The sequence below is a fragment of the Lasiodiplodia theobromae genome, assembly GCF_012971845.1.
Source record: "Lasiodiplodia theobromae strain AM2As chromosome Unknown scaffold_2, whole genome shotgun sequence".
NCBI classification, from domain to species: Eukaryota; Fungi; Ascomycota; class Dothideomycetes; order Botryosphaeriales; family Botryosphaeriaceae; genus Lasiodiplodia; species Lasiodiplodia theobromae.
The window spans coordinates 1,397,449-1,419,401 of NW_023336495.1; the positions used below are offsets into that span (position 1 = coordinate 1,397,449).

Below are 21,953 nucleotides of genomic sequence, written 5' to 3' on the forward strand. Positions count from 1 at the left end.
ATAGCGGCTGTTAGCGGCTGTTAGCAACGTGGTTTACAGCACGTTCAGCAACTCTAGCACTGATACCGTTAGCAATTCTATATATAGAATTTGGATATCCTTTGGACTTGATTAACGCGTAGATAATTTAATAGAGCCCTCGCTCTTGGAAGCGACGGCATTGAAGAAAGTAAGTTGAAATTCACGCGCCTCCTAACATTCCGACTCGGGCGTGCCCAATCGCTTCTTTTCGGAACTATATTGGATTAACCCTCAGACATAGCAGGGCTTATGTATACTTAACGATGAGACTAATCCTAATCGACATTCTATTCTGCAATTACCACGTGCGGCCTTCGGTACTTTAGCGCGTATTCGTTTACTCGTTCGGCTCATTCGTTCATCTTCGGATTTTCGTGCCTTTACGCTTAAAAGCCGAATGATGGAATGTACGCACGGACATTGCTAGCGGTACTGGGGGTGCTGGTGATGCTGATGAAGCTGCTGGAGGTACGAAGGCAACTCGAGTTGCCGTTTTGCTCACATGTCTATAACCTGGACCGACAGCTCGGCCAGTCGCTGCCAGCAGGTGGGGAACGTCACCGAGAGGCTGTCAAGCCCCTTGGAACGTCATTCCCATCATGGCTTCAACATGCGTAAGCAGAATGGTTGATAGGAAAATCATTACCGCTAGGTTGTGGAACCAGATATGAAAAGCGGGCAAATGGAAATGAAGAAGAACGGTAGTTGCGCGTCCAGACCGTGGACCATGGATCCATACTCCTCACCGCAAAGTCAATGTTCATCAGAAGACGTTCTTAATAAATTATGGAGAATGTGACCTCGTTGCAAATCACTACCTTTCTTGGCCGGACGCTGGCTGTAATAGTCTCTTTCCCCGCTCTTCAATAAATATGTCAGGGGCCTCCTTCCGCCCCCTTCTAAACGTTCCCTTTTATCTCTATCTGAAGGATTTATTGGATCGTGCTCATGAAATTAAAACCCTCCCAGTACTCAAGAATATAGGAGCGATAGAAAAAACGAGCCAATTATGAAATTAAACAAAAAAATAATCGTAGATCAGACGAGCCGCCAAAAAAAGAACGTGAAGAATCGGCCGCCCGAAGTGATGTGAAGTGCGAGCTCATTCAATAGTACATGCCCTTTCCACATTCAGATACGTCTATTTCTCGTCGCCCAGGCCCAGAACCGAGCCCAAAGACAGACCGCCAATCTTGCCGCTCGTGATCTCCGACAGCGTCTCGATGGCGCCCACCAGTGACGGGAACTCGTCGTCAGAGGCGGCGGGCCGGTAGGCGGCCTTGGCGATGGAGATTTCTAGGCCGGAGACGTCCTCGGCGGGCACGGCGGAACCGTCGGCCTGTGAAACAACGGGTCAGTCGGTGTCGTTTACGCAAAATGTGTATTTGAGGCATGTCATGGGGGTTGACTCGTGAATTCCGGCATAAGGTTATGCAGGGGTATAGTATAGACTTTCGGTGCGAATAGCGAGGGAAATGAAGTAGAGGCAAGAGGCTTTCGTATCGCAAGCGCTTGGAAAGGGCTCGCGGGGGCGCGTGCTGTTTCTTGGCGAACTTACCTTGGCTATGCTCCAGGACAGGTTCTCCTTGAGGTACGGAACGACTTCCGACGGGTCCATGCAGCCCAAATCCTCGCTGGCAACGCGCTGCTCAATCTCGCGCGTCAGGGACACGGCGGCGTAGATGTAGTGGCTTTCTCCGGAACCCATGGCCGAGTCGTCCATGACGAAAAGCGGGGAGGAGCCCGCGAGGTGGTCATCCGTCATCCAGTCGGCAGCGTCGTCGCTGTGGTCGCCCAGGAAGAGGTAAATGACGCCGGGGCCGCCGAGAGCGCACTTGCTCAGCCTGATGTTGGCCGTGTATTCGAAGCGGTGCTCATCCTTCTCGGCGGCATCGGCATCGATCTGGCCGGGCTGGATGAGCTTGTTGATGATTCCGGTGACGCCGCCAACCACGCCGCCGACATCGGTGCGCTTGGTCCGGTGGCTGACAGTGCTCTGGCCGTACATCTTGTTGATGGTCGTCCTCATAGCTGCCTGATCCGCGTTCACGAGCTCGGGGTAGGTGTAACCAAAGGCCTCCACATCGCGAACCTGGCTCGACGTCCAGAAGTCGCCATTAGCGCTGGAGTGGAAGGGGTACAGTTCGGAGTCCTCATCCAGAACCTGGCCGGCGCTGACCATGTACGTGCCGTAGGCCTGGGCTTCGGGCTCGACATAGCTGTCGGGGTTGAGCACTTGCCACATGGCGAAGATACGGTCGATGTTCCTGCAAAGCAAGGTTAAACGACGGACCGCCGGATTCCGAGAGGCACTTACGCATGGTGAAGCATGAAAACCGGGTCGAAGGACGAAAAGGGGACATGGTACATGTTGCCGTTGTTGCCACCGGCCCAGATGTGGACCCAACCGTGGACCGTCTCCAGGCTTTGGTACTGCTGTCCCTTGTAGGAGGCCATGTTTCCAAGGATGGTGAAGTTGTGGTAGTTGGTGAAGAGATCGTACAGGGCATCACGGAGCTGCGGGCGGCCCTTGTCCATGGCGGTGACGAAACTGTTTTGGTCCGACTGAGCGTCTTCGGCCTGGGTCGGCGAGTACCTCATAGTCTCGGGGTAGACGGAGAATTGCGGAGTGCCCTGCCCCCTGTTAGCTATGCGTTGGATCATTTGCACTTTGGTTCGATTACCGAGTCGTAGAGGGCACGTCCGTCCAAGGGGTGAAACTTGTACGAGTACAGCGGGTTGTCGATAGTCTCGCTCCCGTTCGGCAGCATGACGTCGATGGTGGGGGTGACGAAGAAGTCGGGGACGGTCGTCTCGCCTTCGGAACGAAGCACAGCCCAATCCCAGAAAGGCAGCCTGAAGGTGGCGGCGGCTTCGGTGTAGTTGTCTCTTTCAGGGCTGTCGGGCCATTCGCTAACGATTTCGGCCATGAGTCCCTGAAGCGTTTGCTCGTAAAGCGCCAGGTACGGCCGGTGCCACGGCAGAAACAGGTTTGACGAGTGCATGCAGTAACCCGAAGTCTTGGATCCTTTGGATTCTACTCCGTCCCACGTCTGATAGGGCTTTCCATGGATGCCTGGCTCTTGATCAGCACCGTCTTTCGACGCGGGCGTGGCCGTGACTTACTGGCAATCGAGTACCACGAGGTCCTGTCATCCTGGTCCATCTGCTGGAACCTCTGCATGGCCAAGAGGAACAGGTTCCACTGGAACTCGTCCTCTGCCAAGTCGCGAATCTCCAGGCGTGGCTGCACATAGCCCTGGTCGATTCCGGTCACGGCCAGGGATTGGCCGGCCGACTGTTGGCGCTTCGGCTTGGGGGTCAGCGGGGAGGCGGCGGCGGTGGACAGGAGGCACGAGCCGGAGATGGCCAGGGCGAGCAGGCGGCGGGCGACGGTATCACGCATGTTGGGCAACTTCTTGACTAAGGGGAGAGAGCGAGGGAGGTGATGAAGCGAGCACGGCGGCTTGCTCAAATTGGGAAGCAAACAAGGGTAAATAAACGATCGACAGGAAAGAGAGGAGAGAAATGCAAAGCAGCGCAGCTATGTCTGAGAAGCGGCGGGGCTTCAGGTGTTTTTAACGCTCGGTCAGGGACAGTGTAGCATAAGATGAAGGCTAATGTCCGCAGTGGTGTCATGCTCACGAGGCACCGCAGGCTGTCCGGCTCCCCTGGAAGCCATGGCTGCGGCCCGGTTCAGGCATGGTGGAGGGGCCATGATGGGCAGCAGATCGTGGAGACGGAGCAGCACGGGCCAGCGCCGGGCGGCCGAAGCAGCAGGTTTAGGCCCGGTCAGTCTTGATTCGGACATGCATGGTGAGAAGGGGATAAGGCGGTCCGTGTGGGTGGTGAGGGGGAGGCTGGCGGCCACCATGAGCCGGGGGGACCCTGGCGCGGGGCTTCGATTGCGATCAGCGGCAGGGAAGCGGGCGATCTCTGTGACATTGCAGGACCCGGGGGTGAGCGTGGAGAGAGGTCGTCGGCTTCGTCCAGCGCCGCGTCTTGCACTACGTCGGCTGCAGCAGAGTCGCGCACCAAAACGGCAGGCGGGCACCACGCAGCGACTAAGCTTAACGCGCCGCCAAGCGACTCGACCGCCGGCGCGTTCCTGGCGGATGGCCAATGTCTCTGGCCGGGAATTGTGGCTTGCTGCCCTCGTCAGGTGCAAGGGCGGGTGGCCGGAGGGTGAAGGGTCGATGAAACACCCGTCCGGTCTTCGAGAAGAGGCGCCGTTGCACTCGCACAACCGCCGCGTCCTGCCCGCCGCCTATTCCTCTTCAGCCCGCCCGACACCGCCATCTCGAGTGCTCCGCATGTGCAGCGCGCGTGCATGCCGCCTCCTCCTTGCTGCCCCTCCAGCCTTCGACACGCTCTATATCCGTCGCCATCAACACCTCGTTTCACACAGAGTATTGCCGCACCACAGCTCGAGGTAACGACTCTGTGTACGTGAGCAACAAGAGGCTCGCCCTACCGCTGCAGCTCGCCTCCGCGCGTCCGAGGGGCGTTGGCCACTTGACGGCTCGGGTATCTCTTCTGACAGGTTCCGCAGAGTCGGTCTGCAACACCGACGTACAAAGAAGGACAACGTGTCGGCTGCTTATCTGCTCGAGGCCGCGCTTTGGGAACTTGGTGCGTGCCGCCGGTGCTCTCCGCCTTGCTCCAGAACGAAGAAACGTGCGCACCCTCGAGGAATGTTCCCTCGTATGCTGTATATTGTCCGCGCCCCCTTTGCTACTCAGCCCCACCACGTGCTTCCTCTCATCTCTTGTGCATTCTTCCACACGGGACGCCCGAATCGCAAAGGCAGTCGTTGTTTTGTCTTTCCGCACCATCTTGTCTGTTTGACTACGCCTGAAACGCCCGATGAGGTTGCCATGCCAAGTCTGGGACTAAGGCCATGATCGCCCGGGAACTGGACGCCTGGTTGTTTATAAGTAGTATGCAGTCCAGAATGGCCAGACAACGGCCAGATGACGCGCAGTGCTCGACGCAAACCATTGCATGTGCCGAGTTTCTCGTTGTCGGCAGAATTCATTCAGTTGCCCCAACATCGAGACAAACGCTCGGACAGTCCCAATACGAGCCACCAGACCGTCATCTGAGAATAGAAAATATGGAAGAACTAAAACGTCCAGGCTGACCAAATAATGCACGGTTGCCCAAAAAGAACATAGATATCGCCAAAGACTTGTTTCGCCAAGGAGTTGCCGTCCAAAGTAAACATCCCTCCCTGTCGCCTCCGCCTGTCAAAATTCTGCTCTCAATGCCTCCAGGCGGACCTACCCGTCAAGTGAGGGTTTCTTCTTTTTTTTTTCCCTCCCTTTTTTTTTCGCCTGGGCATTACGAGTTCGCACCATCGTCATCGACATCATTTCGCGTTTCTGTTCCGTGGAACGCATCACCAAAGGCATCGCCTTCGAGTCCCAGATCAAGGTCGTCGCCACCAGTATAGTCTGCCAGAGCATCGCCAGCAGTGTCAAAGGCGCTGAAATCCGTCGCGTCGAACATGCCAGGTGTATTACCGGCTGCGGATGCCGGGGCTGATGTTGTTGTGCCATCCTGCCCCTGGGCGCTCGTCGTGGTGAGGTCGGGTGTGTCGATGGTTCCTGTTCCACCAGCGGACCCGTCCTTGGCTTGACCGGTCTCGCCTCCGAGATCCGAATCATTCATGCTGTTCGAGCCCACCATGACCCAATCATCGGCCGCTTTGTCCGTCGTGCCCTCACCGCCCATTCCTGACATGTCGATGTCCAGATCCATGCCTTCGATTAGGTCCATACCATTGTCCCCATTGGAATTGTCGCTTTGTGCGGGGACGGTGGATTGATTCTGGCCTTGCGCTTGGCCAGGCTGCGCCGTGCCACCGGGCGTGGCGTTGGCCGATTGACCTTGGCTGTCCGGCTGAGAGACGGGAGGCACTTGCAACGAGCTGCCTCCCGGCGTCGACACCAATGAGTTTGAAGTGTACTGCTCGAGCAGCCCAGCGGCGGTATTATCACCGTCCATCGCCGAATCTTCGAGCGAGCCATTGGACTCCCCAATGTTGGCCGCGTTCTCGGCGCCGTTCGCCTCGCTGCCGTTTGTCGCGGCGGGAGCCAGCGGTTCCTCGACCAACCCACCCTTCTCGACGCAGTTGACGTTCTTGCGAGGGGCGATTGTGATGCCCAGAGTCTTCTCGACGTCTGCTACGACTTCATCGACCTGGCCAGTGGTCTCCTCTCCCTCCGACTCTGGGGAACCAGACTCGTTCTCTGCTTTTTCCCGGGCAGCCCGAGCATCGGCGAACGCTGCGTCCCTCAACCGCCTTTCGGCCTCGACGTAAGTCTTACTCTTCGTGAGCTCGGCCATCTTCTTTTCGTGCTCGGCCCTCATCTTCTCCAACTCTGCTTCTTCGTCTTTCAAGAACTTTTTGACCCGGTCCTCAAAATCCGCGTACTTCTCTTTGCTCAGCTTCTGATACGCCTTCGGTGCCGCCGGGGGCTTCGGACCGCCCGGCAGCGAGGAAGCGCCGGGTGCGTCGAAAAGCCCCTCTGTCAAGTGCGAAAGCTCTCCCATGAGGCCCAATCCCAGGTCCACCGGCATTATCTGTCCCGCGGCAAAGGGAGACGAGAATACTTCTTCCATCCATTCGTGGTGCTGAATGTACCGCATGGTGCTGATGTCTCGCGGCGTGAGGTTGTCGAGCAGATCCCCGATCGCGGTATTTTCCTCTTCTTCGATAGTCGTGTCGTGCGGCATACCGACGGCTGCCGCAGGCATGCCAGCCGGAACGTTACCCGGCAGATGCGGCGGTGCGCCGTTGCGAGGCCTCTTCGCGGGCGAAGGACCGATCGCAGAAGCTTGGCCCGGGGGGTAGAATTGAGGTTGTCTGAATCCGCCAGCAGCCGCCTGCATCGGGTGGCCGGGATACATGCCCCCGGGCGGAACGTGGCCTTGCTGCATCTGCCCGGTGCCCGGAAAACTGATGTTGGGCCAATTGTGCCTGTCGTGAAGCATAAATTTCCTCTCCATCAATTGACCCTGGCTCTCTAAGAAACGGCGCTCTTGCATCATCTTCTGCATCTCGGCGTTGATAGGTATGCGGTTTGCCGGCACGCGAGCTTGCGGCTCGGCGGCAGAGTAGTGGACGAGGAACAGGGCCTGGTCAGGGATCGGGCCTTGCGACGCAGGGTTCCTCGAGATGATACGGTAGCGATGTCTCTGGTGGGAAGTGACTGGCTCGAATCCCGGGCGGTAACCGCTGCGGCGAACGAGGATTTCTACAGTCTTCAGGACTTAGCAGGGGTGCGTAGCGTGTGGATTCTGGAAGCTCACATATCCGCGCTGCGACTCGTAGGTGAAGCTCGACTCCGGGTCCGCCCATATGTAGCCATCGCTGGCATATGCGTTGGACCGTTGGTTGACCGGTTGCCACTCAAGGAAGACGGTGCCATCGTTGGGCGGGTTTTGAAAGTACTGCCATGCCATGGGAGCCATGTCCTTGACGACCTTGGGCGCTTGGAGCAGGAACTCCACGGCCTGATCGACCGATATGTGGGCAAGGGTCGGGTAGCGGAAGGAGGAGATGAGGTGGACGTGCGGCAGCTGGTTGGCAGCAATTGTCAGTTGAAGTCGCGACTCTGCGCGGATGCGCGCGACATACCAGGAACTGCGGCACGCCGAAGCTTGGGTCCTGCATCTTGAGTGGGCGCGCAAATTCGATGCGCGAATGCGACAAGGGACGGCGAACGGAATTCGGGCAGGGCAGAGGGCGGGTAGGCGATATGCGGGACCACGTCGACGCGTTGAGCTGCGCTCCGGCGGAGAGCTTGGAGCGACGAGCCAGCCAGGCGTGTCGTCCCTGCCACGGCGAAAAGCCAGTCCGATACGCGCGCTAGTCCCCAAAGGGACGGATCAGGGCAGAAACGTCAACACCACGCTCATCCGCCGCGAACGGCGCTCGAGCTTTGCGACTGACTCGCGTTTTGCGATTACTCTGCAGCTGTCGATTAGAAACGCCGGGTTCTAGACGATGCGATTTGCACGCATGGCGCCTCGGTCGCCGTCCAAGCTCTGCGGAGGACGCGAACTTTCTCCGAAAATAACTGCTCGTCATCAAAGATCTGTAAACATCGTTGTATTACTATAACTGCCTGAGCCGGGAACAACCGCTGGTTCGTGCAACATGCGACACGGACAGCGAGCTTCACCGGGGCATTCGAATCGAGTCACCGCAACGCAGTTATTCCAACTCCGAACAAACTAAAAGTGCCCACACGACCACCGGCGCCGGTTGCTCAAATATCGACATGTTATTCTGTAAAATATAGAAGAAGAAAAGTTTGACTCCCATTAGCCCAGGATCCTGAGGCCCCCCTTCGTCTTGCTCTGCTTCTTCTGAACACCGGCTCCGGTGCTCGCGTGTCCACCGTGGCCGTGGCCTCCGTGCTTCCCACCTCTGTTGTTCTTTTTGTTATCCTTGGGCACAACGGCCTTGATCTCGGTAGTGCTGCGCTTGACGAGGACAGGGTGGCTACCGATATACTTGCCCTGCATCTCCTTGGCGGCTTGGAAGTAGTCATCTCCGTTACTGAAGCTCACAAACCCGTATCCCTTGCTCTTCGTGGTTCGCTTGTCTCTTACAACGCGCGCCTTCTGGATAGAAGTGAAGCGAGAGAAGGCTTTGTAGAGGGATTCATCGGTAACTTCGCCGGCCAAATTACCAACAAACAGGCGAAAGTGAGCCGGGTCCCATTCCAGCAGTGTGTTATCACTCCACGTCTGACCTCCGCCCTGGCGCACGACGGTCTTCTGCTTCCCATCAGGGCCCGAGACGACGGCGGCGACGCCCGTGTCCGAGCTGACCGCCGACTGGAGCTCTTTACTGCTAAGCGCCGCTTGCCCTCCCGCCTTTTCGCCCAGGGGCGTATTGTTCGCGTTGGTGGGCATCTCACGCCCCTTGGCACCCTTCGCGACGGCATCGTCCCTGTTTGCGTACGCACTCTGCCACTGCGCGATCTGGGCCTCATATTCTGGATCGTACGCGGCGTTTCCAGCTCCGTAGCCACCGCTCTGGCTCTGGCCAGGGGCTGGGAAAGGATTGCGGATCTGAGGCGGCGTCGGGTTCGAGTTCGCGTACGGGTCGGCACTAGGCTGTTGATAGTAGGAAGGTTGCTGCTGGTAGGCAGGCTGCTGATACCCACCACCGGCGTAGCCGGGTTGGGCTGCCGGGTAAGCACTCGGGGGCTGTGGCCCAGCGGAGACGGTAGGCGGCTGCGACTGCCACGCCTGGGTGTTGGCGGTCACGCTGCGGGGCTTGAAGCCTGTAAAGGCACCATAGCCCGCCGCGCCTTGGGACTTGCCATTTGCGGCAGAGGGGTTGGAGAACTTGGAGAAAGTTGCGGGCTGCGCGGGTGGCGGCGGACGCGCAGGGAGCGACGGGTGAGGTTGAGGGGTGGAAGAGTTGGACTTGGAACCTGGAGGCGGCGGATTGGACATGATGAACGGCTGCGCAAACGCTCTTAACGGAGTTAATGAGACTTACTGCTCACGCTCCTCCGTCTCCGATGCCGGTTGCTGCTGGGTCAGAGGGACGCGATAGGGCGGAGCTGTGGTGCGGGCCGTGCTTCTGGCGCGGTTCCAGGCGTCGCAGCTATGGGCCGTGTGCTTCAGGTGTGTCCCGAACGGGGCGGCGCCACTCTGGAGGATTATTGCGACGGAGGGGACGTTATGCAGTGCGCTGACAGGCGATTCCGGGCGTGCTGACGAAGAAGCGAGGGCCTGGTTGACGGGAGGCGGCGGAGTTTAGGGCCACGAGCGCGTGGACGGCCGATGATGAGCAGTGGGGCTTGGCAGGCGCCTCTCGGGCCGTCTTGGGCCAAGTGTGACGCTGCGCGCGCAGGGCTGCACGGTGCGGTGACGGTGATCGGACTACGGTATGGGGCGCCCAGCGGGCAGCGGCGGAAAAATGACCTACGGAGATGGGTCTCCGAGGCGCGCGGTGCTGGTCGGAGCAATTGGCAGGCTCTCCAATCCCGGCGGCGCTGCTTCTGTCATAGCCGCACGGCTGCAAAATTGCATGTCGAGCGAGCCCCGCCGCCGGCCGCCCAGCCCACCCCACCATCATGAACGCGCCCATCCCGGCGTCTCAACCGCCGTCTTCGCAGATAGTCCGCCCGGTATTGTTGAATGACTAAGAAAAGACTCCCGCGCCCGCCGGACATTTCTCCTGCGCTCGCGGTGGGCTGCGAGCACAATTGATTGATTGATGCGGCGCCGCCCTGCAGAATGCAGACGGACTTTTCCAAGACGGCGCTCCTCCGCCGCCAGCGGCCTCGCCCGCGGCCGGTCACGACGCTGTAAGGTTCGAAGCGTAGACGTCCTGGGACGAAAAAATACCTCCTTCCCAAACCTTGTGACGCAACGTGGGGCTGGCGCGGCCGCCTTATAAAGCACCCTGTCACCTCCGGCATATCGGCGCCCTCTACATCCCACCTCGCTCCCAACCTTCTCACCCTCTCTCGTCCTCCTTGCCTCTCTCCAAGATCCGTAGTTCAGTCCCACATCCACCATGTCTGCTGAAACCGCTGTGTAAGTGCCGCCCGTCCTCGCTCCGTTTTCCTACCCCGCCGCTGTGCCGCCGCCCCGCCGTGCCTGTTGAGCCTTCAGCTGGTCCCCGGAGCGCTCGGCATCTGCTCAGATGCCGACCTCGTGGCTGCTCCTGTCTGTTACCATTGACGAACCGATAATCTGACTGTAGCGCGCGTCTCTCCCGCATCGATGTGGGAGGACCTGCGCGCCCTGTTGCTAGTGGAGACTGGGGTCTCATTGGTCTGGTAAGTTATCTCCCCCGCGGCAGCCCTCATGACGACTTTCGCTGACTTCCCCAGGCCGTCAGTAAGTAGAAACGCAGTCGCCGAGCACGATGCAGCTCTCTGACAATCGTACAGTGGGCCAGAACCTGATCCTGAACGCGGCCGACCACGGCTTTACGGTTGTCGCCTACAACCGTACTGTCTCCAAGGTCGACCGCTTCCTCGACAACGAGGCGAAGGGCAAGTCGATCGTCGGTATGTATATGGACGTCCGCCAGGCATGCGAACCCGCCAAGCTGACCGGAAATAGGCGCCCACTCCATGAAGGAGTTCGTCTCCAAGCTCAAGAAGCCCCGCAGGATGATGATGCTCGTCATGGCCGGCAAGCCCGTCGATGGTACGCCCCGAGAGCAATTGGATTGCGATTGCGGTCGCTAATCGTTGGCAGACTTCATTGAGCAGATCCTCGAGGCCGGTGCCGAGCGTAAGTCAATCCACAATGAAATCGTTGAGCACGCGCGAAGCTGACCGCGCCACAGCTGGTGACATCATCATCGACGGCGGCAACTCCCACTACCCCGACACCAACCGCCGCACCAAGTACCTGGCTGAGAAGGGCATCCGCTACGTCGGCTGCGGTGTCTCCGGTGGTGAGGAGGGCGCCAGATACGGCCCCTCCATCATGCCCGGTGGTAACGAGGAGGCCTGGCCCTACATCAAGGACGTCCTCCAGAGCATCTCCGCCAAGAGCGACGGCGAGCCCTGCTGCCAGTGGGTCGGTGACGCGGGTGCTGGTCACTACGTCAAGATGGTGAGCTTTCCCCCCTCCCGGTACAGATCTGCCGAAGACGGCCGCTGACTCTCCTGCCAGGTCCACAACGGTATCGAGTACGGCGACATGCAGCTCATCACCGAGGCCTACGACATCATGAAGCGTGGTCTTGGCCTGAGCAACAAGGAGATGGGTGACGTCTTTGCGAAGTGGAACAAGGGTGTCCTCGACTCCTTCCTGGTCGAGATTACCCGCGACATTCTGTACTTCAACGACGACGACGGAACTCCTCTCCTCGAGAAGATTCTCGACTCTGCCGGCCAGAAGGGTACCGGCAAGTGGACCGCCATTAACGCCCTCGACCTGGGCATGCCCGTCACCCTCATCGGCGAGGCTGTCTTCTCCCGCTGCCTTTCCTCCCTCAAGGACGAGCGTATCCGCGCATCCGGTCTCCTCAGCGGCCCCGAGCCTAAGTTCGAGGGTGACAAGCAGGCCTTCATCGACGACCTCGAGCAGGCCCTCTACGCCTCCAAGATCATCTCCTACGCCCAGGGTTTCATGCTGATGCAAAACGTAAGTCGAGACGCCAAGATGACTGTCTCGGGTACGGTGACTAACTGTCGACGGACAGGCTGCCAAGGAGTACGGCTGGAAGCTCCAGAAGCCCGAGATCGCCCTCATGTGGCGTGGTGGCTGCATCATCCGCTCCGTCTTCCTGAAGGACATCACCAGCGCTTACCGCGAGAACCCCGACCTCGAGAACCTCCTCTTCGCCGACTTCTTCAACAAGGCCATCCACAAGGCCCAGCCCGGCTGGAGGAACGTCGTCTCCAAGGGTGCCCTCTGGGGTATCCCCACCCCGGCCTTCAGCACTGCGCTCAGCTTCTTCGACGGCTACCGCACCAAGGACCTGCCCGCCAACCTGCTCCAGGCCCAGCGTGACTACTTCGGTGCCCACACCTTCAAGATCAAGCCCGAGTTCGCCAACGCCAAGTACCCCGAGGGCGAGAACGTCCACGTCAATTGGACTGGCCGCGGTGGCAACGTTTCCGCCTCGACGTACAACGCGTAGACGGCGAAAGCGCGAGGGGAAGGGGAGAAGGAAAAAATTGAGGACATGATGGATATAGACGTGGTACACGGCGCATGTCCTGTTGTGTGAGGGATTATTTTGTGTTACGCGTAAATGGCCAATTGAATGCACGAATTGTCAGTGAACGTGAAGTCGCGCGATGCATGTGATGGTGTGTGGCGCCAAGGAGATAGGTGCCCGGCTCCGGAGTTAGGCGTGTAGTGTGTTGTCAGTTTTGGGCGCGGGCGACGACGGGAAGAGCGCGCACGCTGACTCGCACTCTTCCGACAAGTGACTTCGTGGGAGCCTCAAGCTCAACGCGCACCCGCCATCCACCCTCGTCCCGCGCTTGACCGCCCCCGCGCGCCGATTCCCTTTCTCGTCGCTCCTTTTGTTCTTTTAATGCGTTTGCATGCCGCCTCAGCCACGGCACTGAGGGAGCACGCAGCTTAAGAGGAGGCCCATCACTTTGCGCGCAATGGCAGACGGCAAGCGCCTCTCTTCTGCCGCGAAGGTCGCAACGCCTAAGCTCGGAGACCAGTCTATCCTCAATGACTCGCACTTGTTCAAGGTCATAGGCAAGCGGTAAGTCGAGCGCCTCGGCCCAGCACCATGAGGGAGCTTCCCCGAGAGGATGCGCTCTGCTCCTCATCCCCCCCGCCGCCCTGCGACAACGTGGCTCACACGTCGGCCCCGCAGTGTCAAGATCACGACGACCGTTGCCAACCATGTGCTCGAGGGCACCGTCTTCGCCGCCGACCCTGTCCTGAACGCCATCGCCATCAACACCGCTCCGGCCCCGCCGAACCCGTCGACCAGCCTGGCCACCCAGCCGGGCAATTACCACGTCGTGTCGATCCCCAACATTCAGAAGTTTGAACTCCTGTCGAGCAGCGGCGGCGGTGGCCAGGATGGCGGCGCCGCGGACGGACCTGGCGGCTTCGAGAGCATCACGCCGACCATTGCCTCCCTGGATCTGAGCGCGCTGAAGGCGCGCGAGGAGGCGGCCGTGCGCAAGCTGCTCGAGAAGGAGGAGCACAGGAACAAAGAGGTCACGTCGGAGGTGCAAGAGCTCTACGATGCCTTCAACCGAACGTACGTACCGCCACTCCCCCCCCCCTCTCTCTCCGGGAACCCCCCCTGCTCGCCGGCTCGACCGGCTCTCCATATCCCCGCTTCCGATGATGAAGAAAATAATACTACGAGTGCATTGAGTTCCTAACAGTCACAGGCTGCCCATGCGCTGGCACGGAACCACGATGATCATCAACGACGCTGTCCTGCTGGGCCCGCCGTACACCGTGAGCGACCTCAAGGCCGCCGAGGGCAAGGAGCGCAACATCGACCACATCAAGAGGATCATGGAGGGCTACCTGGCAAAGAAGAGGAATGCGCAGGGAGCGAACAGGCCCGGAGTCGCTACGCCCATTCCGCCGCGCAAGGGTGGCTGATCCGGCGGTTCACGCTCACATGAACAATCGACGATGCGAGGGACGGCCTTTTTGACAAAGGGTCGCGTAAACGATGGTATGGGAAACGAGTATAACAGAGCAAAAGGCATATCTGCGGGGAGGGAGCAGACGGCTGGATAGCAAGCTACGGGTTGGATGGTGGAGGTCGCCCTGCAAGGGTTGGAGAGGACCTTTTTACGTGTAAGAAAGCCCGCTCGGAGCGGAGTAAAGGAAAGTGAACGACAATGGTCTTACGGGCCTAAATCAAGACATTTTCAAATCAAACCAGATTTGCTCGAGTGATGGAGGCTCATTTCATTCTATTTCCCTCTAAATCGCGTTTTGTACATGCTTTATTTCTTTTTTTCCTTCTGTCTACCTCGGATTGGCCACTCAGCGTCTATTTGCCAACGTTGGTGTAGCGCAGGTACGGCTTGAGCTCCCTGACATTACCAAACTTCTTCTGGGCGTCGGCAGTGCTGACGCTGGGAGGCACGATGACATCCTCGCCCTGGTTCCAGTCGATGGGGGTGACGACGCCCTTCTTGTCGCCGAGCTGCAGCGAGTCGATGACGCGCAGGACCTCGGCGCTGTTGCGGCCGGTCGAGGCCGGGTAGATCATCATGAGGCGGATCTTCTTGGCCGGGTCGATGACGAAGACGGAGCGGATGGTGAAGGGAAGGCCCTTGGTGGGGATGTCGCGCATGTCGTCCTCGGTGACCATGTCGTAGAGGAAGGAGACCTTGCGGTCGGCGTCGGCAATGATGGGGAAGCTGAGCTGCGTGTTGCTGAGCTCGTTGATGTCACCGACCCAGTCCTCGTGCGACTTGAGGTCGTCGGCGCTCTGGGGTCGAGCAATCGTCAGCAATCGCGGGCCATGACAGAAGGGGGACATGTTGATGACGAAGCGCGGGGTGGGTGCTTACAAGACCGATCATCTTGACATTGCGCTTCTCGAACTCAGGCTTGAGCTTGGCGAAGGCGCCCAGCTCCGTCGTGCAGACGGGCGTGAAGTCGGCCGGGTGCGAGAACAGGATCGCCCAGCTGTCACCGATCCATTTGTGGAAGTCGATCTCGCCCTGTGTCGTCTTGGCCGTGAAGTTGGGAGCTGGGTTGGACAATGATGCGTCAGCACAATGCACCTTTACCTCAATTGGGTGGATATGTATCGCTCCGTACCGAGGGAGCCCAGGCGCAGGCGCGGCTGCTCGGCGGGCACCTGCAGGAAGCGGCGGAAGAGGGGAGCGGCAGGGCGCTGCACGTTGACGGAGGAGCGCAGCGCCGGGCGAGCGGTGGCACGGAGAGAGGCGTTGAAGGCGCGGGGAGCTGCGCGGCCAAGGTAGGAAGCCATTGTTACGGATGCAAGGGAGACGGAGAGCTTGTCTTGAATAGGTGGGGTCTGGATTGTCTTGGAGTTTGGTCAGAAACATTAATTGACCGACGGCCGACGCAAGCGCGGGATGGCGTCAGACTGCCGCAACGCCCTGCGGGGACCGGCATCGTCGTGTCGGCAGCGCCTCGGGAAACGCATTTCCGAAGTCGGAACAAGACGCTATGCAGGTACACAATCGAGGTCGTGAATACACTCCTTGGCGGTCTTAGACTGTCGGATAAATGCATGCGTGGGCGGAGTCAGCTGCCGCAGATGGGATTGAACTTCCCCATTTGCCCGCGTCTCAAATGCGCCACAGTCCAACAAAGACCGTTGGACTCCCTCCGTGCTACTTGCCCCGGGTTCAAGAAAGAGTCCAGGCTCGCCGAATGCTGCTGTTACGGGCGCTGTATCATTTTTGCCTGATCGAGCCTAGTTTGGTCTGGCGCTACTTTTCCGGACGACGCCCAGCTGTTGAAGTCAAATGGATCGACAGAGAGGGACTGTGCACATTCAGAGGTGGGGTTAGTTCAACGGCTCTATTACAATGTGCGACGCTTCGTACTTCGATAAGTAGTTTTCTTTCAAGATCATCCCTCCCGAGACAAGGCTTGCATTGGCGTCCATGGGCAGTGTGAACGTCGAGTGTTTCGTCTTTCATCCGCGACACATATGCATAGTTGATCCGAGCAAGCCGGCGGCCAAGCCAGTTCGCTGGTAATATAGGGGTCGGTCTTTGGGCATTGGATTCTGCAGTCAGAGTTGATGGTCCTTTGAGCTCAAAGAATGCTGCAAGAACACAACACAAAGAACAAAAATGGTGTATCAAACGCTCCTTTTTATGTTTTGTCGGGGTTACGAGGCCAATCCATGGTCCTCGGCGGACCGCCATCTATGCCAACCAGTTCTCTGAATGACAGCGGTCTTCTCACCCAGTCTTTCCCGTAAAAACTCCTGTGCACCAGCCTTACCCAGTGTGATGCGTATTCAGAGACAAAGAAAATGTTGAGAATTAAGCCCTCCCCAAACGCCAGCCGCGCTCGCTTCTTTAGATGACCCATCTGTAACTTGCGTACCTGCCCGCCGTCTCCGACTTCCTGATGATCTTGACGACCTGGCCTCTCCTCAGACCCAGGTACCTCGCGACCGGGTCGCCCTGCTGGATACGCGGCAGCTGGCTCTCCTTCAAGCGGTAGCGTTGCAGGAGCGCGGCCTTTTCCTCGGCGCTGAGCAAAACGTGCTTGGGGACGAGCTCGTGGTGGGTGATGTTGACGAGGAGGTCCTGCTCCATGAAGATCTCCATGATGAGCGGGTGCAGGGAGGGGATGATCTTCTGGGCGGCGCCGGTGACGGGGACGGCGGTGATGAAGATGCCGGAGCTGAACTGGTTCTCGTTGAGCGTGTGCCCGAAGTTGCGCAGCTGCTTGACACCGATGTTCTGGTCGCCGTTGAATTCGATCCAGATGTTGCCGATGGTCTCATTGGGCTTGCGGGGGTTGTAGTGCTTGCGCTTCATGTCGTCGCTGGGGCCGGCGGAGAAGGCGAGCTGCTTGCGGCTGCAGGTCAGGTTAACGGGCGGGCTGGGCGGACGAGGATGCGCAGGTCGACGTACTCAACGTAGCCGGTGGGATCGCCGAAGCGCTGGCGGAACTCGTCCAGGGTGAGCTTGTACTCGGACTCGGCGATAACGTAGCCCTGCTCGGCAGCACGTTAGCGGAGGAGGTAGGCTGGCGGGATGGAGCGCACCCTGTCGGCGACCATCTCGTGGGCGGTGCGCCATGCACGCCAGAGGCGGGAAGCCTCGCGCTCGGCCTCAGTGTTCCTGCCGTCGTCCATGGTTCGGGGTGGGCGTGTGAGGGTGTTGCGGCGGTGGTGAAGGTTTGGAAGAAGAGAAATCGAAAGCCAAAGCCGCGCCTCACCGCCTTTGGATCTGCCGCTGCCTTGCCCTCCCCGCGCCACCGCCAAACACGACCGCGACACCAAGAACCATGTCCGCCCCGCAGATCCCGAATTTGCTCGACTCGCTGCGGTTGGGACGTGGAGGCTCGCGCGGGCGCGGAAGAGGGCTTCGCCATGGCCCGACGGCGCGTGGCGCCGAGTCTCAGGACACCATCGTCCAGCAGACCGACGGCGACGCCCTGGGCTCCCGCGTGAGTGCCGTGGAAGCGGGATATCTCAGCGACCCATTCGTAAAGGACTTCGTCACCGAGGAGGTGCAGAGGCGGTTTCCCATCATCAACAGGGGTAAATAAAGACATCGTCTTCGTCCGCCCGTTCAGTCGCCTAATCTGCTTGCAGGCACTTATGTGCGGACCGTGGCTATCGATCGGCTCGTCGAGCAGTTCCTCGCCGTCGAGCCCGACCAGCCCAAGCAGATTGTGTCGCTGGGCGCTGGAAGCGATACGCGCCTCTTCCGGATTCTCTCCACGCGCGCCTCCGTCCCTTTGATGTACCACGAAATCGACTTCCCAGTCAACACGAGGCACAAGATTGCCGCCATCAAACGCACACCCACCCTTCTCTCCGTCATCACCTCTCACCTTCCAAAGCCCTCTGAACTCAGCATATCCGAGGACCTTACCTCGCTCCATTCCCCTATCTACAACATCCATCCACTCGACCTTCGCTCCTTGGCCTCGTCCACATCGCTCCCGGAGCTGCCAAACCTATCGCCGACGACGCCTACCCTCATCCTTTCTGAGTGCTGCCTCATCTACCTGGCCCCAGACGAAGCCGACAACATCGTTGCCAACCTCGTCTCGAAGCTGATCCCGGCCCCGACCCCAGTCTCACTCGTCCTGTACGAGCCCATCAAGCCCGATGATTCTTTTGGTCAAGTGATGATATCGAACCTAGCAAGACGCGGCATCGTGCTGCAGACGTTGAAAAAGTATTCTTCTCTGCTCCGCCAGTGCGACCGCTTGATGCGCTACGGCTTCGTCAGCGGTCAGGCTTCGGCTGAGGTCAAGTTCATCTGGGAGAACTGGCTCAACAAGACGGTGCCGAGCCTGAACGATGAACGGAAAGGAACCGACGATCTGGATGAAGAAGAGGAGTGGAACCTCCTGGCTGCGCACTACTGCGTCGCTTGGGGTTGGAGAGATGGTGAGGATGCTGTGTTTGGTACCGCTTGGAAGCAGCTGAAGGCCCAGGAAATGAAACCTGAATAGTTTATCAATCCTCGTACCAACAACCTGTCATCCCAAAATGCCAATCGACGCCCTCTATCAATGGCCAAGGTATATCAAGAGGCTTGAGACAATTCTCTGGCTTCCCCGCCAAATGCACATTCCCGTCCAAGACGTCAGGGAGCAAAGGTGGCCATGATCGATATCAGGCCTAAGAGGAGTTGTAGGTGGGTATAGGATCTTGCGATTCGCCCATTCGCAATGTTTCTATACTCATCCTCCTTCGACACATCCTCGGGGATTAAGACTTCTCAAAATCGGCCTTGAAATCACATCTCCGCTCGACAGCAGTTCCCTCAGAGTGGGCGTCGAGTTAGTGCACGGAATCGTCGACAAAGCGCCTCCACACGAACCTATCTCATATGCATTGGGATCTGAACAGGTCGACCAAGCAGGAACGTTCGGTGGCCAAGGCATGAAAATACATACTCTTTGTCATCGCGAGCACCCAAACACAGCTCGCCTGGACTAAGTACTAGATTCTAAAATTTAAGCTAATTATCACGATAGTAGAGTAACTACCAAGTTCAAAATGTTTTGATGCAGTAATTTGACCCACACAATTCAAGAGTCGTATTTAAGCATTAGGTAAGCTGCGTCCAAGCCACCGACGTACAGAGCCAAGTTCGGCCCATTTTCGTTTATTGGACGAGGCTGAGACGGTGCCTGATCTGCTGCTGCCTGAGAACTTCAGCTGTCATGGCTGCCAAATAAAAACCCCAACCCCACATTCAGCCCGCCTGGTGCCTTTTTGCTTTCACATCCTATACTGCAGGGTCTGCAACACCAACCATGCCAGAGGTTGCTACCGCCCCTTGCAACACGTCAGCTCATCTATTTACCGATCGCACTTTGGCGAAAAAATCACCGGATATGCAGGTGTCCATGGTGGCAAGCGACGACGATGAACATCCCAACTCTGGGCCAGAACCTCCCGGGAGCCCCAATGGGCAGCACTCAGCAGCTCGCAGTAATGACCAGGGGTTACAGGAAGACATTCACAGTTACACGCTGATCCCCCGCCCAGAAGGGCAGCATAAATCCCACCTCCGACGCACCAAAAAGCATGTTGCATTTGCCGACTTTCGTGGGACATATTGGTCGACACTCCAATGGGCTGCTTCAGTGGACAATAGTATACTCAAACACTTGAACAAGGTGCAGGACATGCTTGCATATCAGAGGATAACCGGGTCAATCTCAGTTTTTGATTTTTCAGCGAATTCACTGGCCGTCCACGACAAATTGGATGCACCGGACTCTGCAGCAGTAGTCTCCGGCACTTATCGAGTCATATTGGCGGAACCTCCATACACGTCACCTCAAGTGAATACTCTAGGAAGCCGCTACCTTGTCCATCCTGAGTTTTTTGCCGAACATTCTGCCCAAAGCTTTGACGAAACGCGGGCGTGGATGACCGGATTTTGGGCCAAAGACTATGCGACACTGCGATGGCTGAGGCCAGTGTATACGAGTCCCGCAACAGTCATCGATCCCTCTTGGCGACGGTTGAGATCGTACGGGTTTCTGGAAACGTGGAACCCGTCTCGCTTTACGGGGGCTGGATTCATGCATGGATTAGCCAGCTGGGAGGAACGCGCATCGCTGTTCTTGCGCGCAAGAGAACAAGAATCGCCCGAAACCCGTACGTTCTCGCCAAGTTCGACGAAACCCGACAGTCATGTCCAAAGAACCTTCTCGCTAAACTCCAGCTAACCAGCTTCTGAGCAGTCTTTGTACAGCTCGATCATAGTCCAGAGGCAGTCAACACTGTGGCCGATACATATGCTCGATACGACCAAGCTGCTCTTGCTGAAGAGGCCAGGAGGTGCTGGTCGGATCCTCACCCAAAGAAAGCTGGAGAAGAGAGGCTAAGCCTTCACTTTCTACCCACCTCTGGTATCATGAAGCAAATGATGTATTCCTTGAAAGGCGGTTCGGCATCTCCAGAAAATATCGAGAGGAATGTGCTCTCAACGCTCATGAAGACAATATTCAAGGACAGTCTTATGATGCTAAACCTCCTGGAACTCAAAATCAATGAAATCAGGGTACACGCCTCCGGCAGAATCTCACCGCAGCAACACCATGACGAATGGCAACGCATCATTGGCAATTCTCGTCAAGCCATTCGGGAAATGCTTCATCAGACCAAGCACACAATCGAAGTGATCCGGAAAATTTCGACGGCGTCTACTTGGTCATTCTACAGGCTTCATGGATCGTACCACAACCCAGACTTTGACTCGGAGGAGATGAGAGCCATCTATAATGATTTTCAGGGCCTTATGAGGGACGTTGAAGCCTGCAAAGAAGACGTGATTGAAGTATCGAACTTACTTGTGAGCAACATGTCAATGCTTGTTAGCCAAAAGCAGATCGCCGAAAGCGAGAAACAACTTCAAGAGTCTGAATCAATCACAAAGTTGACGGAGCTCGCCTTTTTCTTCGTTCCTTTGGCCTTTTCCGCAACTCTTTTTGGAATGCAAGTCGAGGTAAGGAGCACCGCAGGCGGGCTCGACGTTAGCGAAAGTAGTGCAACAGGAATTTGAAAATGTCGAGCTGAGCACCTGGGTCTATACCGCCGCAGGATGCGTCTTGGGATCATATGCTGTCAGATTGCTCGTACGAAGTCGACTGGTCTACTGGGCCAGGGATCGAATCGTGCCGTGGGCACGGAGGAAATTATCTCTTCCTCCACCAGCACCTATACCGACAATGTCTTTTGTGGGCGCTTCATGTGGTGTGCAAAAAGATCTCAAGCTACTACGGCTCGAGGCGTCCAAGGATTTTTGGACTGAGCGTCCGACTTTCTATCCTCGCATTGACGAGCGCAATGCCCATAGCTCTTTTATGGACTGTAGGCGAGGTAGCATCGTCGGTAAGGGTCGGACTTTCTGTTTTCTTTGCATTACTTGGAATCACACTACTCGTGGAGTGTATCAGATGGCTGTGGCGTCAGTACATGTTTTCACGCATGTAGGGGTGATCAGTTTAGCATCCTCGTCAGGTCGTTTGATGAGGTTGGAAATTTCGCTACTGCCGTAATGATATGAGCATATCTAAATCGTCATTGATGCGACTAAATGTGTGCACAATGACTAGATCGATGCGATGCACCGAAGTTATCTATCTTCCCAAAATGACTCTAACACAACGGACTACAGTACAAGCCTTTCGGATATCCAATTCAACTGGCCGTTCTTTTACACATTCAAGTATCGCACTTTTTTTTTTACCACATCACACTTGGTATCTAAATGCCAGGGAAATACTTTAAC

General features: G+C 57.6%; 8 protein-coding genes across 8 annotated transcripts; 3 read left to right on the forward strand and 5 right to left on the reverse strand.

The window, feature by feature from the left end:
* Positions 1-1,162: 1,162 nt before the first annotated feature.
* LTHEOB_954 (Di-copper centre-containing protein) lies at positions 1,163-3,427 on the reverse strand (the record flags this gene model as incomplete). Its single annotated transcript, XM_035519138.1, has 5 exons — positions 1,163-1,360; positions 1,580-2,288; positions 2,339-2,655; positions 2,706-3,097; positions 3,148-3,427. 5 exons carry the CDS (start codon positions 3,425-3,427, stop codon positions 1,163-1,165), a joined length of 1,896 nt encoding a protein of 631 aa, XP_035369713.1.
* Positions 3,428-5,364: 1,937 nt separating this feature from the next.
* On the reverse strand, positions 5,365-7,702 carry LTHEOB_955 (uncharacterized protein; the record flags this gene model as incomplete). The annotated part of the gene is made up of 3 exons (XM_035519149.1): positions 5,365-7,290; positions 7,339-7,608; positions 7,667-7,702. The coding sequence occupies 3 exons, from the start codon at positions 7,700-7,702 to the stop codon at positions 5,365-5,367; spliced, it is 2,232 nt and encodes a 743-aa protein (XP_035369714.1).
* Positions 7,703-8,355: 653 nt separating this feature from the next.
* Positions 8,356-9,501, reverse strand: LTHEOB_956 (Rnp domain protein; the record flags this gene model as incomplete). The annotated part of the gene is made up of 1 exon (XM_035519160.1): positions 8,356-9,501. The coding sequence occupies one exon, from the start codon at positions 9,499-9,501 to the stop codon at positions 8,356-8,358; it is 1,146 nt and encodes a 381-aa protein (XP_035369715.1).
* A 1,072-nt stretch (positions 9,502-10,573) lies between these two features.
* On the forward strand, positions 10,574-12,661 carry LTHEOB_957 (6-phosphogluconate dehydrogenase; the record flags this gene model as incomplete). The annotated part of the gene is made up of 9 exons (XM_035519171.1): positions 10,574-10,593; positions 10,763-10,838; positions 10,893-10,899; positions 10,953-11,072; positions 11,128-11,214; positions 11,266-11,301; positions 11,357-11,628; positions 11,689-12,162; positions 12,221-12,661. 9 exons carry the CDS (start codon positions 10,574-10,576, stop codon positions 12,659-12,661), a joined length of 1,533 nt encoding a protein of 510 aa, XP_035369716.1.
* Positions 12,662-13,139: 478 nt separating this feature from the next.
* Positions 13,140-14,112, forward strand: LTHEOB_958 (Rna-lsm domain protein; the record flags this gene model as incomplete). The annotated part of the gene is made up of 3 exons (XM_035519182.1): positions 13,140-13,246; positions 13,361-13,756; positions 13,893-14,112. 3 exons carry the CDS (start codon positions 13,140-13,142, stop codon positions 14,110-14,112), a joined length of 723 nt encoding a protein of 240 aa, XP_035369717.1.
* Positions 14,113-14,512: 400 nt separating this feature from the next.
* LTHEOB_959 (Tsa family thioredoxin) lies at positions 14,513-15,463 on the reverse strand (the record flags this gene model as incomplete). Its single annotated transcript, XM_035519193.1, has 3 exons — positions 14,513-14,956; positions 15,039-15,220; positions 15,292-15,463. 3 exons carry the CDS (start codon positions 15,461-15,463, stop codon positions 14,513-14,515), a joined length of 798 nt encoding a protein of 265 aa, XP_035369718.1.
* Positions 15,464-16,532: 1,069 nt separating this feature from the next.
* On the reverse strand, positions 16,533-17,320 carry LTHEOB_960 (RNA polymerase subunit; the record flags this gene model as incomplete). The annotated part of the gene is made up of 3 exons (XM_035519205.1): positions 16,533-17,040; positions 17,097-17,179; positions 17,231-17,320. The coding sequence occupies 3 exons, from the start codon at positions 17,318-17,320 to the stop codon at positions 16,533-16,535; spliced, it is 681 nt and encodes a 226-aa protein (XP_035369719.1).
* Positions 17,321-17,472: 152 nt separating this feature from the next.
* Positions 17,473-18,654, forward strand: LTHEOB_961 (Leucine carboxyl methyltransferase; the record flags this gene model as incomplete). Its single annotated transcript, XM_035519216.1, has 2 exons — positions 17,473-17,728; positions 17,783-18,654. 2 exons carry the CDS (start codon positions 17,473-17,475, stop codon positions 18,652-18,654), a joined length of 1,128 nt encoding a protein of 375 aa, XP_035369720.1.
* Between the last annotated feature and the right edge of the window lie 3,299 nt (positions 18,655-21,953).